This window comes from Thamnophis elegans, chromosome 7 (genome assembly GCF_009769535.1).
Source record: "Thamnophis elegans isolate rThaEle1 chromosome 7, rThaEle1.pri, whole genome shotgun sequence".
Taxonomy (NCBI): domain Eukaryota; kingdom Metazoa; phylum Chordata; class Lepidosauria; order Squamata; family Colubridae; genus Thamnophis; species Thamnophis elegans.
Window position 1 is genome coordinate 36049644 of NC_045547.1, and position 20935 is coordinate 36070578.

The 20935-nt window shown below is 38.2% G+C and overlaps 1 protein-coding gene across 1 annotated transcript in view; it reads left to right on the forward strand.

The window, feature by feature from the left end:
- The window catches only part of UHRF1BP1L (UHRF1 binding protein 1 like), a 71812-nt gene that overhangs the window by 41887 nt on the left and 8990 nt on the right, over positions 1–20935 (forward strand). The window contains 9 exon segments of the mRNA XM_032220674.1: positions 2755–2972; positions 2974–3050; positions 3053–3382; positions 3385–4051; positions 4053–4217; positions 5008–5180; positions 5813–5940; positions 8039–8189; positions 11182–11438. Of these exon segments, the coding sequence (XP_032076565.1) occupies positions 2755–2972; positions 2974–3050; positions 3053–3382; positions 3385–4051; positions 4053–4217; positions 5008–5180; positions 5813–5940; positions 8039–8189; positions 11182–11438 (2166 nt within the window).

Sequence of the window (20935 nt, forward strand, 5' to 3'; positions counted from 1 at the left end):
ACTTTTTTGCCCCACTGTATATAATATTTCTAGTGCCTGTGATTGTATATTATAGATAACATTGACTATTAGCTTTTTATGAAAGGTTCTAACAGTTGTGGGAGAATACACAACATTTAAGTATATGTATTCTATGTTCATAAATTAATGGTAATTTATAAATTAATCTCCATGCTATGGGATTGGAAGTTTTAAACTTCCCCCACTCATACACAACTATGGGCAGCTTCTAAGTATTAAAGTAACAATATGTTTGCCTGGGACAAACAAATCAAATAGCTGGACTGTTTGAACCCAAAAAGAATGACAGTATGATAGGCACATCAGAAAAGAAATATTTAGTGAATCAGTGATGGACATGTAGCCGTGGAGATCAATTTATTAATAAATAGCATATTGGGGATAGTAGTTGTTTGATAGTCAAGGGTATATGAATTCCTTGGGCATAGAAATCTTTAAAAGGAATACATTCCTCTGCAGAATTACAGCAAGCTGAGATTTATTACTACTTTGATTTAAAACTTGACCAAAAATAATAAAACAGGGCAGGTTTATAAGTAGTCAAAATATAATAATAAAAGCAGTAAGATAAAAAGAAAAAAACATTTACATAAATCAAAATACTTGTGCAAACAAAAAGTATTTAACCAGTACTAAAAAAATAATGCAGCTATAGTATTACTCATGCTTACATGAGAAGATCCATATTTGGAGACTACAAGAGAGGACTCGCTGCTATGCAATGTATCCAAGCTTTAAGAAAAAATACTTTCTGACCATATTAAACATGGACTGGATATTATAGCCAGAAATGATCCTTCAACTATTTGACATCACACTGGGTTTTAAAGATAGGCAGATCCAATTTCTTTAGGTCTTAAGCCAGATCTACAATTTCTGTTTGTCCAATAATCAGTTTGTCATTCACCTTATCCTGAGTGCAAGAACAATACTTCACCTAGTCCAAGTCTACTGAAAATACACTCCCAACTTCTGTTTTGAAAAGTACTTCAGAAGTATTGTTTTACATTTGAAGCCATGTTAAGGCCATTTTGAGTATTTAATCAACTGTACTTTATTCCTGTTTAATGACATCTGCAACTCCAATTGCCTGTAGTACTTGACTTGCTCATTGTCTCTAGTAGCTGATGATTTTTTCACAATGAGTTGCTATGGTCTTAGCTAGTCAGATTCCTTTTTCCCCTTCCAGTTGATCCAATGGTTCATAAACATCCTGGAGTCTAGTACATTCATTCCATTCCATTCGGTGGACAACCTTGTATGTCCTAGCCATCCTGTTCTTTCTTTCTTACATTGTGCCCACTGTTCTGCAATAGTCCTCCTTCCCTTAATGTTTGAACAATGTTACAAAATATCAATGAATGGTACTGTCTTGCTTCCTTGAATTTCAGCTATCAGTTCTTTATTGATAGAAAATTTCTACCCACCACAATGGAACAAAGGAACAATTTGTTCCCTCTGCTTTAACAATGGTAGCATTGAAGCTATGGTTTTAGTAGCTTCAAAGGAGAAACATGGGAAAGATGTGTGAAGCCATTCATGTATGTAACTTCTGAGAAGCAAATGAACAGGAACTGGTAAAAAAGTGACAATATTTAAAAGGAGAAGGCAGGAACTTGTAACACCACCAACATAGGAGCCAGGTAGCAAGGGTTGCCTTCCCTGTTTGTAGCCAGGCAACAAGAATTGCTTTCCCTTCTTGGATGGAAAGAGCAGGATAATGGAATGATCAATCAGATACTGTGGTAGCACCAAATCCTGTTTTTAGGAACAAGTGGGAGAAGCATGAGAGACAAGCAATATAGGTTTCTAGGTAGAATTGCTCCTAAAGGAAATGAGTAGCCAATGCAGTTCCTTCAGAATGGATATGTTATTCCATTTGACTACATTATTCACAGTACTAGCTGTTTCAGTCTGAACTAGCTGTAACTCACACATTATCTTTAAGGCTCTTTTTTATATACTGCTTGTTAAAACTAATCAGGTCAGAAAGTTATTAGAGTATAAACTACCATAGCAGGTTTTTTCAACAGTGGCTCTTCTTCTATGGAACATTTTCCTTTGGGAGATTAGAATGGGGCTGGCCCTATTAGCCTTTTGAAACACTGGCTATGTTCCAGTGCCTAGGATGCTGACTTGTTAAGTAGCCAAGTATCTTAGCTGATATGTGTATTTAATTCAGAAGTTTCTACTGGGTTTTATTGTTTCAAAATGGTTTTAGTATTTTAATACATTTTTGAACTTTAAGCCTCAAAGAGTCATTGACTGAGATAAATAGCTATAGAATTCATTGAATAAATGTAAAAAAAAATTAGCTTGCCTATTTTATTAAGCACAAGGCATTTCTGCCTTTATTAGCCATATATCCTAATTCTTTCTCAGGAATTATTATTTAATGTTGTACAACAATACTCAATTAGTAAATTCATCTTTTCCTTTGCGTCATCAACTTGACACTCAGTTGTCTTATACTTTAGATTTAAGACCAAATCCAGTACCAGCCATTGTAGACGGCTATTTTTCTCATTCTCTTGTTTAGCCATTTTGGGGATTGTACAACCCACATTTTGTGGAGCTACATATATTAATAATTTTTATGTGTATTGGTCAGATACTCATTGGACAATTTACTTTTCTTTCTTCTTCCTAACATTTGAAGAATATTTATTGAATGAATTCTGTTTGATCCTCATATATAGTTTTCTAACTAAGTTTACCTTTTTATCATTGTAGCTCATCATTCCTTCTGAAAGGAAGCAAAAACATAAAGATGATCCATATGCAATTTCCATTCAAAGTTCTGAAATGATTGCTACAAATTCTAGACATTCAGCAAACTGTAGACACTCTGATTTGGAAGCAGCATTCCAAAACTTCAAAGACTCTACATTCTTCAGTAGAACTTTCACAGAATTTCCCAAATCTTCTGACAATTTTAATCTTTACATCCCATTTTCAAAGACATGCTCATGAACAAGATACAAAACTGCGTGACATCTATAAAGGTATTATTACTCCTCAAATGAATAATGTGCACTTAAAACTTCAGCTGCATCAGATGTTTGGGCAGTGCATTTTTCTCAATTTTGGATGGACTATGAAGGAATGAAGAGTGGGAAAGGACGGCCGATAAGCTTTGTGGATTCATTCCCACTTACACTTTGGATTTGTCAACCTATGAGGTGTGAACAATCACACAAAGAGCCTTTTTGCAGTCAGGACTCTCTCAACATTCTGAAAAGTGAGTCTTGTGACCTTGCTAATCGCCTGCAGCATAAAAAACGTCTGAAAGAGTATTATAGTACTGAGATGGATGCCTTCCTCACTGGTACTGAAATTTGTGCTCCACTAAAAGCACTTCGGAGTCTCAGTCTGCATATGTTGCAGACATTCATGTTTTACTTCATATTCAAAAACATGTAAGCATGCAGATAAATCATTACCAATATCTTTTCTTACTTTACCTACAAGAATCCCTTGCGTTACTCCTGGACAATTTGAGGAAAGATGTAGAGACTGTGACAGGGAATCCAGCAAAAGAGGCAAATGTCTGTATTGGGATCTTATTGAAAAGTGCTGACATAGCTTTGTTGCTTCATCCACTAGTGCAAGGAAGCATGTGCAACCCTTCCATTTTAGAACAAGGAGATCCAGGGACATCAGATCCCTTACCCATGGAAAACAGAGAAGCTTATGAATCAGAAAGCAAGCTAGTTTCTACTTCTACTACACAGATGAACAATCTAGATATTAATATTGTAACCAACTGTGGGTCTCTGAATACTAATCTTAATCTTCTGATAGATCCAGTTTTAAAATCAAATACTGACATGGATTTGCCAAGTGAAAGTTCACTTTTGAATGATGCAGCAGAAAAACTTTGGAGGAAAATGAATGAAGAAAGCAATAGTGGGCTTTTCAGTCGTAGTGATTCAGGAGAAATTTGTGAGTCATTAAGTGACAATTCCTTTCCTAGAGAATTGGCTGATATGTCAAACTGCAGAGAAGACCCTATCAAAATGCTGGTGGGCAGGAAGAAGAGAAAAGTGGTTTCTCAATAACAAAAGTAAAGCAGAATGTTCAACTGTTAGAGTCATAGAAACTGAAACTGATTCTGCAGGACAGTCTGAGAAGTTTGAAAATGGCAAAGAAAAATTGAACACAGCAAAAATGCTTGCATTTCAGTCTTCATTAAGGTACAGAAAATATTCTACAAATTAACTTGATTTAGATTCGGGACTTAAGGGTCAGTAGAGTAAAATTAGAGAGATTAAGGATGTTCTGAGTCTTTAGATTATTTGTTGATACTACAAAGCTGGAAATTGGCTGTCAAATTTTAATGTGTTTTTTTTTAGTATATTTCATTGCATCTGTTCTGTACTGTAGTCATAACTTACCAGATTAATCATTTAAATCCTGTTTTCCATACATTTCTTTTGGCAGAAGCCAGTACCCCTATAGGAATGCTCCATGTAGTTATGATACAATATATTGGAACAATAATCAGTATGCAATTGGAGCTGGAGAAAAGTCCCTTGTGGTTGAAATGATCAGAAGGCATCATTATTTTTCATATTACCACCTATTACATTCTTATGTTACAAATTCATTTATAAAATGGTGGTGGTTGTGAACATTGCATGGATTTCCTACAATACTTACAATTATAAAAAATGCATTTGTCTGCTAAATAAGGGATTTTCTCTTTATCCAGGATCACAAAATCATAAATCTATCATCCTTTAATATGTACATACACTGTTGGTGTTAACTAGCTACAGGATTATAATATGACTACTGAATGCCAGTGTGAACATATTACTGGGTATAATTACTACTTGTGATTTCAGAATATAATTTCATAATATTTCTTTCAGAATATATTTCAACAACATTTCTTTTAATTATATTTTTAAAGGATTTTATTTTATTTTGTAATTTTTTCTACCTTAAGTAATTATTTCCTAATATCTTTATATCAAAAAGTGGAAAGCCTAAGGAATCGTGCCAGTCCAATCTCCCTGCATTCTCTGTTTCTTATAAGAACATGAAGAAAAGTCCATCACAAGCCTCTTTGGATACCATTTCTACTGACAGTATCTTTGAGGAGCACTACTTGGAAAGTGATGGAAGTGACAGCCAAAGCTTTTTGGAAAAAGGTGTTCAAACTTTCTGACACACTCTTGAATATAACAAATATCTCTCTTCTTCATAAGAACAAGAACTAACTTTAGTTAATGTTTTACAAAATATTTCATAAATTTCAGATGTATCATTTTGGCCCACAGTACAATAAACAAATTACCATAATTAGAAAATATGATATATTGATGGCTCTTTCATTTGATTGGTTTAATATATCACCAAAGAGTTTCGGATAACTGAATATGATTGCACGCCTATAATTTGCAAAGTTGTGGGTACTTGTTTATTTACTGTTACATTTTCAAAACTTTAAAGACGTTTTAGATAAAATGCAAGAAAGAATTCAAACAAAGATTTCTTTGTAGCTTTATAGCAGGAATCTGCATCCTATTTTGTTTAAATTTGCTGAATCTTCCTGTCTAGCTGCAGTTGCTCAACCTATCAACTAACTAGATCAGAATGTGATATCCTTTTTATCTCTCCATTCCATCTTAAATGGCAAAATTTAATCAAATTAAATTATTTAAAATCAGTTTATTTAATGTAGTTTGATATGCAACTAGATTAAACTAATTTAATGTTTGCATGTGAATATTCAATCTTTATTCACAAAACGTCTCTTTTTTTCATAATGTGAATGTGTCAGCTATCTTATCCACTAAACCAGTGGAAAATATGCGTGATGAAGGCACAGAGAATGAGAATTATGGTGAATCATCTCCAGATGTCCTCAGTGCCAATTCAGAGTGTACTCAGGACTCTAGTGAAGAAATGGTAATGCTCGACAAATAAAGAATACTTTTATATATCTAAACAACTCTTTGGAAAACTAAAATACTCTTTTTAATTATAGAAGGGGGGGATTTAATGCATAGTCTTGATAAAAAAAATGATGCTTGCCAACAAAAATGCAACACAATTTACTACTTTACTGGTGTCATAAAAGTTAAATAAACTTCCAATTTGTACCTTAAACTCTACTAGATTATTAGTTTCAAAATGCTTTAGTAACAAAAAATAGAATAAAACATTGCCTTGTTCTGTTATAATTTTCAGGAAATCGCACCTGAAATCCTAAATCTCTAGAGAAGAGGAGGTGTAGGGGCTAGCAGATTTAATTAGTTCACAAATAGTCCCCTGTCTTATCTCCAGACAAGATGGATATATTTGGTTGGTAGAAGGGCTATTTGGAAAAATTGGCTTAGTTTTAGTTTACTTTATTGTTATTGCACCTTGTACAATGAAATTAAATGCCATCTTCAGTGTACATTATAACTATAAAAATAAAACACAAACACACATCCTTCACATTCTATACAATTGAATTGAAAACCCTTGATATTGTATTAATATGGGGCACTTATATGGGGCAGTCCTATTCTTCAAGAGTTACAGTGGTGCTTTAACAATGGTGAACCCTTTTTGATTTTCAATGTCATCTGTTGTCTACACATGTTCTAAAACTAGATAAAGAGAATCCAATTAAAACAAAGAAATAAAAAAAACATTTATTCATTTATTTATTGAGCAAAATGATCCAAAGCTACATATTTGTGCGTGGCACAAATATGTGAGCCGTTGCTTTTAATAACTGATGTGCCTTGCTTGAGCAACAGTAACCAACTAAACATTTCTGACTTTGGATCAGTTCTACGCATGGGCTTGGAGGAATTTTAGTTGATTCCTCCATATAGAACCGCTTCAGTTTAAGGAGGCTGGTGGACTTCCTCTTGTGGATTACTTCAGGTTCTTCCACAACAACGTTTCTATAGGATTAAAGTCAGTCAGGACTCTGACTTGATCATTTCAAAACATTGACTCTTTTCAACTTACCTACCGGTAGTCTTTGGTGATAAGACTTGTATGTTTTGGGTCATTGTAAGATAGTCAGCAGAACTTTCTAGGAGCCATATTTAAATTCTGGATTTCTATTACAAGTAATCATTGATTTATGACCATAATTGAATCCAAAATTTTTGTTGCTAAGTGACGCAGTTGTTAAGTGGGTTTTGCCCCATTTTATGACCTTTGTTGCCACAGTTGTTAGGTGAATGACTGCAGTTGTTAAGTTAGTATTGCAGTTGTAAAGTGAATCTGGCTTTCCCATTGATCGCAAAAGGTGATCACATGACCCCAGGACACTGCCACTGTCATAAATATGAGCCAGTTACCAAGGGTCTGAATTTGATCATATGTCCATGGGGTTGCTGCAGTGAGAAAAATGGCTCTGTCACTTTTTTCAGTGTTGTTGTAACTTCAAATGGTCACAGAATGAAAGGTTGTAAATCAAGGACTACCTATACTAAACTTCCAGTTGTATTGATTCTGTTTGAGGTACTATATTGCCTGTAGCAAATGTTTCTATAGGAGATTATTAGGATGTATAACACATCTATATATAGATATATATTTGTAATTTGATGAATATATAATTAGCATATTTGATTTAGCAAATCATCTTTTCAGTATATTGTAGCTAGAAATATTAAAAATCCAAACAAATGTGAAACACAGACTATAGTGATTGCTATTAGCATCTATTATACTTCTAACTTAGATCAGATATAAACAACATTTTGAGATCAAAATGTTTTGCCTAAAACCCCCCAAAAATGTCTCAAGCTATTTCACCCGTCCTGTTTTGTTTCAAACTTGAAACATTTATGGAATGGTGGGAACAACACATGTTAAACTTGAAATGAAGTACTTCAAGTTAAAAACATTTTGAATGTGAAACATTTTGTACAACCCTAATTCACAGAGTGAGCATCAAAATTTCCTAAAACTACTAAATTATGCAAACAAAGTATTTGAAAAGGAAAAAACCCTGTCTAAATCTTAATAGATTATCTGCTTTTTGTTTTGGTGACAGATGTCAGTGGTAGTTTTTAAAATATTTGGTATTAATGGTGAAATCGACATCAGAGGTGAAGACACAGAAGTTTGCCTTCAGATAAATCATGTTTTACCAAATCAGCTGGGCAATATCAGTGTTCGGCATTATCTCTGCAACCGAACAGCAGGTAAGAAACAACACAAAAAGGCACTAAGAGTATTTTCATTTTAATCTTGAACAACTTCTCTTTTTGGTAATGGATTATGAAAAATACATTATCATGTTAGACACATACAGTTTAGAGGCCTATAAATATGTATACATACTTTTTTTAAAAAAATCTGAAAACTGACATGCTCTTTTTTAAACTTCAGAAATTGAAACTACCATTTATCTTATTGAGCACTTGCATCAGCTATATATAGTTTTTTTAAATAAAAATTTTATTTTCAGAGAAACACAAACACACAACACATATAACATCAAAGCCTCTTCAATTACACACAGTGTGTCGATTGGTTACAAAGTCTTTCTGTGTCCTTTCCGTGGTCCTCACTTGAATTTTATCAATATTCACATATTGAAAATCAAGATATCTTTGTATACATTGTTATTATGCTTCCTCCTATTCTAAGTCATTCAATCATTTTAACATTGATAATATTCTCTAATAGTTTCCAATTCCATGTTTTTTCCCATTATTAGTATCATCAATCTAATATTCATGTATACAAAGTGTTATACTTATTAAGCATCCATTAAGGCCAGGTATTATTACATCCTTTCAACATAAGGCATATTACATTTGAAGTAAATTTATATTATAACATTTTATTACATTATCTTGAAATCATCCAATGATATTACGTCTTTCTAATTATTTTATATAGAATTGTCTATTTTTTATAAAAAGGCTTTTCAACATCTCCATAATCTTTGCTTACAGTATTGTATAAAATTTCATACTATCAATCCAGTATATATACATGCTTTATCATTATTAATCATTTATTTGACTATAGCTATTATAACATTGTACATAGCACTCAAAATTTAACTACATTTAACTAAAATTCATTGTGACATTTCATTTCATCATCCTGAATCCTTCCAGAGACAGTGTAGTCCAATATCTCTTGCCATTTGTAAAGTCTGTATTCTAAATGTTTCTTGATAAGTCTTATGTGGACTTCTCTTAAGAACTTGTTGTTCATTATAAGAATTCAAAACCCTTTATCTGCTCTGTTTATCAGCTTCACTTTTGTTATCAATAGTGCTTTTGCCGAGATTACTTTCATTATTTCTGCCAAATTTTCTCTCCTTTCTTCATCTATTTTCTGACATCCGAAATGAAGATCCGGTTCATCAATTTCTCCTTTCCATATTTCACACCTGTCATTTCCCTCCACTCTCAGTTTGCTGTCAGTGTCAACAATTTTCTTATCACTTTCATATGTCTCTGTTATTTTTTCAGCTCTGTCCTCAAACTTCATCGCTGTCCCCATTCTTTTTGTATTTTGATCTATAATTTCAAATCTCTTTTCAATTCTCTCTATAATTATTAAAACTTTTTGAATTTCTAAGAAAATTCTTTGCAAAGTTAGTGCCTTTTTTTCTTCATGTTGTGCCATTTTCCAGGTTATAAACACTGCCAAAACATCCGAGACTTTTTAGGTCAAACAAATTCACTGGAGTTTTTCAAATCAAGGCTTTCTCTTTCCTTCAAAGGAATACCTGTGTCAACAAAACTTTTTCCACTGTGCCTTTCAGTAAACAAAGCTTATAGCTTTATCAGATATTACCAAGCCTCTAGCCATTAGATGGCAGTGTTCCTCTTTTCCATCTGTTTCTGCCTCTCTGTCCGAGAGGGAAAAAAAACCTGTAAAAATTACGTTGCGTCCCAGCCTTACGAGAGAAGAAGCTTTTAATCCACGAATACCAAAAATGGAGAAAGTTTAGAGGAAGAAGGAAAAAAAAAAGACCAGTCCAGTTTAAAAGTAAGAGGCATTTGTAAAGAGTCCATCCATAGAAAACAAATAAAGTTAAGATAGAAAAGATAACACGATCGTCTTAGACCAGAGTTGATTCGCAGTTTGTTTTCATTCTGTCTTCAATTTTATTTTAAATTCCAATTCTTTTGGGTTTTCCCTTCTATAATAATAATAAAAAATTCTCACCTATTTGACACACTCCTGCACAGCTTCTGTTTCAGAGGCTTGTCCCAACCTTTGGCAGCCATTTTGGTTGCTTCTCTTGTAGCTGGCAAAAAGATCTTTCTCCTGGATCAATCAGGGCCTTTGCGATGCACCTGAGATCAGCAGGACATGCTCTTCTCTTTCACTGTTCCTTCAGAACAGTTTAGGTCCAAAAGGACCATCCAGAAACAGAGATATCAACAGCAATCCTGGAGACCCAAAATTGCATGTTGTGTCATTGCGACATCAAGCCCCATCCCCAGCTATATATAGTTGATATCGTAAAGTGCAAGTTATTTGTCATCATAGAACATGGGTGTCAAACCCGTGGCGTCATGTTGCTGTCATGTGACTTTTTTGGCAAAGTTGGGGTGGGCATGGCCTATGTGATGCAGCTGGCCCGAGGGCTGCCTATTTGACACCCCTGCCTTAGAAAAAGGAAGAGAAGATTCCAAAAGAGTAACAGATAAAGAGTGCCCTACCTTTCCAAAACAGACAAGACCTGTTTCCTCTATGCTGAAAAAAAATGCAAGGAAATTGATAGTACTTTTGCGGCAATTGATTGCCCCACCTCTCCCTCTTTCTCTACACACACACTCTCACACACACCATCATTTGAAAATACAGTACGTGCTGGAATTCTTGTATTATAAACTTAAACTTCTTTTTGGAGTTACTACTTTAATCTAAATTGCAAAGAGGGAAGATTGACAGTATTGTCAATATCTAATACTATTCAATACATCTTAACATGAAGAGATTCTGTGAAGTTTGCAACATCAGCATTGGGAGAAATGACTTTAGACAAATAAGAATGCATGAAAGTGTTAGAGGAAGAATATGCTGTATCTTATTGATCTTTTGAATTTCTATAGGGGTTAACTATTTCTACTTATAATATAAAATTATGGAGACAACCACTTATCAAAATATAGATCCCTTTATTTGGACTGCTTTTATTTCATATTAAATTTTTTATAACAGGTTCAGATCCTAAATGTGCAGCTGGGCCAATTAAACCAACTCCTGAAGTAAGACTAAGGTGGGAAGGTGGACCCAGTGCTTTAATACATTCATTGCAATCTGAAAAAACTGGGTTTCTACAATGTCATGTAGAAGATTTTACTGGTGACTTCCTAACTTCTTCACTTATGAACATTCAACGTTTCTTTGAAGACGAAATGCTTGCAGAAGTGATGCCTATGAATGTAAAAATTTCTAACACAAAAATCAACATAAAAGTAAGTCATTTTTAGTGAGCTTGATACTGGTTTTGTTCAGAGTTTGTATTCATTATATGAATAGGCTAACTTTTATAGAAACTATTTCTTCAAAAAATTACTTAATAGTTCCTATAATTGAAGCCAATATGTGTATATTTTTAAAAAGTATTATTGGATATAAGATGGCTTTTGTATAGGGCTTTCTTGGATTTGTACTGAATATGGAGTACACTTTCTCCAGATATATAGTACAATAGTAATTCAGTTATGGAACTTTTTCCAAATAATAATATTTTTTTCCAAAATATAATAATATTTTATAATAATTATAATAATATTTTCCAAACTTATTCCAAATAATGAACAATATCAGAACTTGACATTTGTTGATTTTGAACTCATGTATTTGGAATATTCACTCAGATGAAAAAGTTCCATAACTGAATCACCATTGTACTATATATCTGGAGAAAGTGTACTCCATATTCAGTACAACTCCAAGAAAGCCCTGAATATTCCAAATAATGAACAATATCAGAACTTGACATTTGTTGATTTTGAACTCATTTATAAATGACTTTAAAAAAAACAAACCAAAGGAAATAATCAGTTGTAATAATCTTAGTTCTTGAAACTGAAAGGTTGTCAGCATATATAGTAGTTTCCAGATCCTTAACTCCAATACACTCTATATAGGGATATTCTTGAAAAGTGTAGAGTATTTGAAATTGTGTAAAATAAAACAGGTAGGCTATTAAATGGTACAAGGTCAGGACTGACATATGTGCATACTAAAAGATTGCACAGTTGCTAGTTGCTATCCAAGTGTATTTTAAGGTATCAGTATTTAAAACTGCAAGTAGCTTAAAAGTTTACATAATACTTATTAAGATCATGTAAAGGATTGTCTGCCCTGTTGTGAATCTATCTAGCTGTTAATATCTTTAGGAGAAGCTTTGTTGAAGAGGTTTCCATTATAAATGGCCCTTCTTGATCCATCTTTTTGGCAAGTAACTGTAATGCACCAAGGTTATGGAAGACAGTTCATTAAGAGTTAGGTTTACTCCCCTTTTAGTTTAGAAAATCTGTAATTACAAATCTGTCTTGCCAGGCTTTCAGTGGTTTATTAATCTGATTGTTCATTTTAATATGATTTTTGTTAACATTTATACTGTTCAGTTTTTCAAAAGGTTCAGTACTCATTAGATTAGAAAGCAGGATATTAGCTTAAGACTGATTGGATGAACAAATGAATACAAGATTCTCCTGTGCGCTGCTTGGAGAGTCTAAGCATGGGTTAAATTAGTCTGGTTGCCCAAGGACTGAGGTAATATTTTTCTTTAGCCACGCCTCCTGGTCCTCCTTATTGCCACATTTTTTCCTCAGTCTGGCCCATTAAGGACTATTTTTGTGAGCTCCAGCTTCTAGTTTTAACACAGGTTTGGACTCTCCTCTCTTAGGTTTTTTTCCTTTTTCCTTTTTTGTGTTTCCTTTGTTATTTCTTAGCCTTTACACATTTTCTTGTTTTCTCCCTGAATTTTACTTTGTCTGTCAGTGGACAGCTCAATTGAGGTAGGAACGGACATGGGGGATGCTCCACCTACTGTGCCTCTTGCGGACGGTGGCGGAGATCCTTCTGGGGATCTTTACCTCCCAGAAGGGTGATGGAGCTCTCGGCAGTTGCCGGGAGCAGGCGGTGGCTAATTTTTGGACCTTCTGATTGCCGCTAAGTTGCAGTGGCCATTTTCTCCTCCATCCTCGCACCGGTGCAGCAACCATTTTGGAAGCTCATTTTTCATGCGCTTTCTAGGCTTGATTTGCCGCTCGTCCATCTCTGTGCAGATCGCCACTGAGTGGCCAGCTGACTTTTTTCAGGGCTCCGGCAGGGTCACTGCCACTGACTCTTTAGCGTCAGGCGGCGCTGGTGTCTTTGGCTGCCTCGCTGTCATAAACCGGCACAGGGAGTGTTGATTTCATTTTTGCACCTCCCTGAGTGATCTCCTAGGCGGCGCAACCTCCCTGGTTCGCGATCCCTTAGGACCTGCTTCCCTCAATTGATTGAGGGCTCCAGCTGCAGCAAGAGGCCTCCACAGTTAATACCACCTGCTGACTTACATCATTGACTGCTTTGTGTCCAGATCGAGATGGCTTACATCACTGACTGCTTTGTGTCCAGATCGGCAGATATGGAACAGCCAGGCCCATCTTCCTGCTATCATGGTATACCAAGTCCCTCCCAAGCCCCTAGTCAGGCCAAGGCCTCAAGCAAAGACAAGAAGACTAGGCAGGGCAGGGTGGCAGGAAAGGACAGTCATCCCTACCAATCATCCGCGGCTGCAGATAGGGATGCTGAGCACCAGCAGCGGGCTCTCAAAAAACAATTTGTAAAGGCCCAATGTCAGGCAACAAAGGCCAACCCGCAGACCACTGCGTGGATTGAGTTGGCCCTTCCCCCCTCTCCTATTGGGAACCCTGTGGGTCATTGAGGAGGAGGTAGAGTCACAGGATTTGTCACCTGATATTTCCCTGCCGGATCCCGGTTCCCCCGCACCTTCTTCTGTATCTAAACTTTATTGAAGGATCAGGGCGTAGCCTCATGGGGGGGAGTCCCACCTTCATCTTCTGAGGGCCAGGCATATTCTTCCTCCAGTACCAAGGGCGGGGTTAGGCCCAGGGAAGATCATGGGCCCGAACTGTCGACCCAAATGCAAGCGGTTATCGCCAGTGCCATCTCCCAGGGCATAGCCAAGGGGCTTCAGAAGGGGGATCAAATACCAGATAAACCAGCCCCCTCCGGTCATCCTTCTCTGGAATTTTCTGTGGTCAGTGAGGTCTCTGTCTGGAAAGACCCAGAGTGGGAGGAGCAGGAGCTCTTGGAGGATAAAGACCTTCCTCCAGATGCTCCTGCCTTCTCCGGGTTCTTCAAGCTCACTTTATTTAAATCCATCTTGCACAAGGCCAAGACCATTACCCAGCTGGGTACTAAACCCCAAGCAGGGCAGAGTTCCTCGGACTCGACCGTCTCCAACCCTAACAATATCATGTTTAAGATGCAGGCTCCTCCACAGGACATTGTTCCTGTTCCCAGTCTCTTCATGATGTAGTTCAGTGGCAATGGGTCCACCCTGGTTCCCTAGCCGTGTCCAATGGTGGGGACAAGAAGCTATATTCGGTGGAATTAAATCTAGAGGACATATTGACCTTACTCTCGGTAGATCCCCCGATAGCAGCCCTCACTTCTAACTCTGTTCTTCCGGCAGACCTAATGGAAGGCCTCAAGGTAGATGATAAAAAGGCAGAGTAGGCCTGCCACAAAACTCATCAAGTGGCAGCCTGGGCCATTAAGGCGTCTTCCTCCGCCTCTTTCTTTAACTGGGCATCCATTATTTGGTTACGCGAACTATAGACTAAACTCCTAGCAGGTAATGCACGTCTCTGTCAGGACATGACCAAAATCATAGCAGCAGCTCAGTACTCAGCCGACGCCTCACTTAATGTAGAGAAGTTTGCCTCCAGGGCGCTAGCTTCTAAAGTAATACCTAGGCGCCTTCTTTGGTTTTGTCACTGGCAGGCCGATCTGAACGCTAAATGGAAGCTCGCCTCTGCTCCCTTAAAGGGGACCAAACTATTTGGAGAGGTCTTAGACCCCGTCATAATTGAATCTAAGGATAAACGGAAGATCCTTCCTACCCTGAATAAAAAGCAGGATCACAAATATACTCCCTACTTTAGGAGGCAGTCCTTTCATGCAACGAGTCCTCGTTCAACTCCTCCATGTGCCACAGACCGTTCAATCAATCAGCTGACAGGTCCTAGGACAAGCAGTCCTTTTGGGACGGGTAGGCAGCAGTATAACTACCTCAGACCCAATCGCGGCAGGGCCTCTCATAGGCCCTTCCGCAAAACCAAGTGACCACTAGGGAATTCCTCCCATTGGGGGACAACTCCAACTTTTCGTCTCTCAATGGGAACAAACCTCAGAAGACCAACAAACCATGAGGTAAGGACTCTCCCTAGAGTTCATCTCACGTCCCCCGAAAAATTTCATCCGATGCCCCACCCCTCTTGCCCAATCAAGAGAGAGCTCATGTGCCAGGAGATCATCTCCATCATCTCCTGGAGATCAATAGCATAGAGCAGGTACCATCCAATCAGAAGCAGAAGGGATTTTATTCCATTCTTTTCCTGATACTCAAGAGCTGAGGGGGGTGGAGGGCAATACTGGACCTGAAGAACCTCAATTACCATCTTGCAAACAAGAGGTTCAAAATACAATCCCTGCAAACCATCCTACCAGCAGTTTGCCAGGGGGACCTGCTCACGTCCATAGAGGCATATCTACACATCCCAATTGGGCCACAACATTGAAGGTTCCTGTGGTTCTTCTACGTGGGCCAACATTTTCAGTACAGAACCCTATCATTCAGCCTCTCGTTGGTCCCCAGAACCTTCACCAGTTGTCCAGGAAAAAAGACTTGCGAGATCTCCAGGTTACCATGAGGTCCCTCCAGAACCACGGGTTCTCCATGAACCTGGAAAAAAGTCATCTCACACCGACCACCAAGCTCCTCCACCCGGGGGCAGTGATCGACACCTCAATCTGCAAGGTGTTTCTCTCACAGGACAGGGTAGACAGCCTAGGCACCCTAGTCCAAAAGGTTCAGGGTTGAGGCAGGTCCCTGTGCTGCTCCTCTCGCAATTATTAGGGAAGATGATCTCGTGCATCTCAGTAGTTCCGTGGGCACAACTCCACTTGCGGGAGTTGCAATGGTTCCTCCTGTCTCATCAGAGAGCCAACGGAAGCAACTCCACAACAAAGGTTCGCTTCCACTGAGCGTGAAGAGGTCCTTCAGGTGGTGGCAATCAGTAGCCGTGCTAAAAGGACACCTCTTCAAAGAACCAATGCGAGTACTCATCACAACTGATACCAGCCTTTTTGGCTGGGGTGCTCACATAGGACAACACATGACACAGGGCAGGTGGTCTCCAGCCGAAGCAGCTTGCAACATCAACTGGCTAAAGATGAGAGCAGGGAGACTCATCCTATGTCATTTTCAGCAGGACATTCTACACCAACATGTACTATTGATGACGGACAATGTGGCCACCATGGCACACATAAACCGGGGAGCACAAGATCCAGGAAGCTCATGGCAGAAGCAGAGGCCCTGGGCAGGTGGGCAGAGTGTCACGTCGAATCCACGTCGAGCTGATCACATCTTGGGGGTGTACAACACCCAGGTGGACTGATTGAGCAGGGCCATCATAGACAATGCAGAATGGCGCCTGCACGTAGTCCTGTTCCCACAGTTGGCCCACAGATTTGGCACCCCCGTGATCGACCTGTTTGCCACCCAGGAGAACACACAGCTACATCACTTCTTCTCCTGCTTTCACTCGCCCTGGACGGAAGGGACGGATGCCCTCTGCTGCAAATGGCCTTGGGAACTTTTGTACCCTTTCCCACCTCTTCCCCTTCTACTGCAAGTGACCCACAAAATCATTGCTGGTGGTGCCTCACTGGCCCCGGAAGTCCTGGTACGCCAACCTCGTCAGCCTCTCAGTGTCCAGCCCATGAAGAATCCATCAGGGTCAGGTCTCCCTCAGCCAGGGGCTATCGTCCATCCAGAACCCCAGTGGCTCCAGTTGGTCATCTGACACTTGAGGGGGACCTCCTGAGAAGGGACAGCCTCTTGGAGGAGGTGATACGTACCATCCAGGCATCCAGTTGACCCTTGATGACCAGAATTTACAACGCCACTTGGACCACCTTTGCCAAGTGGTGCAACACCAGCCATATTGATCTGGTCATAGCACCAGTTCCACGTATATTGGACTTTCTACAGGAGGGCCTCGATAGGGGGCTCGCTCCCAATACCCTCCGCCATCAGCTTGCTGCACTATCCATTGTCTGGTCTGGAGATTCATCTCAGCCCCTCAGCAGACTACTTAAGGTCCAGTGTTTTCTCAAGGGTGCCTCCAATCTGCACCCTCCGGTGGTCCACCGTTACCCAACCTGGCAGTTATCGGTTGTTCTTTAGGCTCTAATGTCAGCTCCCTTTGAACCTCTTGGTGTGGCTTCCCTCCGAAACTTCACATTTAAGACGGTCGTTCTTATTGCTATAACATCTGCAATGAGAATATCGGAACTGGTGGCCCTGTCTGTCTGAGAGGACCTATGTATTATACATCCGGACAGAGTTGTGCTTCGCCCGGCCTTCATCCCCAAAATTAACACATGGTTTCACAGGGTGCAAGAGGTAATTTTACCAAACTTTTGTCTGCGTCCCAGACACATGAGGGAACGGGTCTGTCATACTATGGACGTCAGATGGGCCCTGCATAGATATATTAAATGGACAGCAGAATTCCGCAGGTCCAAGGCCCTTTTCGTGTCATTCCAGCCAGGATCCATGGAGTGAAAGGTAACATCTTCAACTGTTGGTAGATGGCTGAGGGCATGCATCACGGCTGCATATGAGCACCAGTCTAAAGCAGTTCCTCGACATATCACCACTCACTCTCTACAAGGAGCACGGCCACCACCCCTGCCTGGGCAATCTAGGCTACAATAGATGAAATCTGCAGAGCGTAGTCATCCCCATCGCCCTTTGTCAGAAACTATAAATTGGACATGTTTTCCTCTGCCAAGGCATCATTTGGCAGGCAGGTCCTGCAGGGGGTTGTTTCCACGACCAACTCCATGGACAGACCTCCTTCCCGCCCTAGTGACAATTAACTTGGGTATGTCCCATGCTTGGACTCTCCAAGCAGCGCACAGGAGAATGACCATTGGCTTACCTGAAGGGTCCTTTTCTGTGCACTGCAGGAGAGTCCAACCCTGCCCAGGGTCTTCAGGTCCAGGGATTCGGGGCCATCAGATCGACTCTGGTTTTTTTCATCGCATAATCAGTCTTCTTCGGTTCCAGAACTTGTCAAAAATCTGGCATTAAGTAATACCAGGAAGCGTGGCTAAAGAAAAATATTACCTCAGTCCTTGGGCAATCAGACTAATTTAACCCATGCTTGGACTCTCATGCAGCACACAGAGAAGGACCATTCAGGTAAGCCAATGTTCATTTTCTTTTAGCTGGAATTTTTCTTGTACACCTGTTCTGTTTTTAAACTCTAAAAGGCAGCAAATGTAAAATTGAGAGATATAAAGTACACTGATAAATGTAGGGTACACATATAAAATAAACTGAAAAAGATAGAAAAAAACCAAACTGGATTGCAGAACAAATCATGGAAATAGGGAAAGGGGGGAAAGAGAAGCCAAAGCAAAGAAAGACAGAAATCTCAGGAAGGAACTTAACAAAGAATTTCGCAGAGCTGTCAGAAAAAACATGAAGGAGAATTATAAGATCTGTAAAGACACTGAACATGAAAATATAGATGGAAAAATAAAAAAATCTCTCAGGAGTCTTCTAAAAATTGGTAGGGAATTTTTTTCTCTGCAAGCAGATAGCTGATTTCACTGCCAAAGCCAGCTGGCATCAAACTCCCCTGATTCGAGCGGGAGCTATGAGGAATGACCCAGGATGACTTTCAGATGACTATATACTTACCTGGGAAGAATAATACTGATGGTTGCAAATCACAGTAAGAATGGCTAGAAAGTCAGCTGTCTATCTTCTCAGCTGTTCATTTTTTAAAGTGCACCTTCGTTTTAACATCACTTTTTGAATTTCTTTTTTTAATTTACATTTTAATTGTTAATTATCTCCTTGAATGCTGAACTATCCTAAATTCCCTTACTGTATTATAATTATTTATTATTGTATATTTCTGGAGTTACAAAACACTTTTTCTCCATGCAAGTCAATGGCACAAAGACTTTTTTCTTGGAAATGAAAGTGATCTAATTTGATCCACATTTACATTGGACTCGTATACTAAGGATTTTGATAATTTAATAGTTTTGAAAAGAACTAAAAGTTTTCTTAAAACTTTTGCTTGTATCCTTGATCTTTTCTCCTCTTAAAAAGGCAGGAATTTTTTTCCCCTGTCTTATCTCTTAATTTTCTATGATGGGAAAAATTATCTCAATTTCTCTTGTATAGAACAGTTACATCTTCTGTATTTGACAGGAATTGCCTGTTTTTGTTATGAAAGTCCAGCTACAGTTAAGTTTGCAGTATATTAAAAAGGAAAGCAATCAGAAATTAAGGATTTGAACATTATACATTTTCTACAATGCCTATAAAAAGAGATACAAAAGAAAGGCATATGCCAGATCAAGTTAATATTAAGGTGTTTTTAGAAGCCTTTGAAAAAGGGATGCTTTTTAACTTACAAGCAGTGTTTGAAAATTTAAATAAAAAATCCAATGAAGTAATAACAGATAAATCAACCTAAGGAAGATGTCCAACTACAGGTAACAGTATCAGTATCCGTATTCAACTAGGGTAGGCAATATATGTGTATTGTTGTTTTTTTCTTTCTTATTGCACATTTCTTTTATTTGTCCTGTTTAGTTTAGTTTTTGTTTTTTAATTTGTATTTTAACCTTTGAATAAAATAAAATTTGATGAAACAAAGATCTCTGAACTCAGAAGGAAGTACCAATTTTGAATTATGTTAAAGACATCATTGGACAGAAAGTAACCGATTCAAAGAGATCAAATGAAGATGGAAAGAGTAGACTAAAATACTTTACAATAGAGATGTAAACATTCAAGATATCTTAGAAGACATTTTCTATTTATAAGAACGCCTAGATATAGAAGAGGTTAGCCCAGCACTCTGGTCATTACCAGGAAGGATACAGGAATTGTTGGAATATCACAAAAATATGACAAGCAGCAGCAGAAGAATCAGAAAAGATCTTACCCAACCTATGTTAACAAATCTGGAGAATGGCACAGTGGCCAACAGATTGGAAGAGATCAATCTACATTCCAATACTCCAAAGGTGACTTAATAGAGAGAGTGAATTATCATACAATGTCCTTATTTTTTTCTGTTATCCTGTAATCTGACTATTCTGTTAATAATCCTCAAGATGCTAGCAAAATAATGCATAGGATCATCCAATCCAGAAAGAGATACAAAGAGATATTAGCTGTTCATGATGGCTTTAGTAAAAGCTAAGGAACACAACAACCTGCACTATGCTGATGACACTACTCTAATAGTGGAAGTAGAAAGTATCTGCAAGGTTTACTAATAATTCAAGGAGCATATGAAAAAATGGGACTAAAATATAAAGACCAAACTAATGACAAAAGGTACAACAACCATCATTAGAAATGACAGTGAAGATCATTCACTATCATTCATTGAAGATAGTGAAGTGGTAGACAGCTTCTTTAGGGATCAACTATTACCAATAAAGGAACAAGAAGTCAAGAAATATGTGGTAGAAGATATTCAGATGATATACTGTCTCCATTCCTATAAGGATCAGAATGGTGCAGACAATTGTACTCCTTGTGGCTCACTATAGATGTGAATGGACAATGAAGAAAATAAATAAATAGATTATCAAATAAATCAAAATTTGATCACACGGA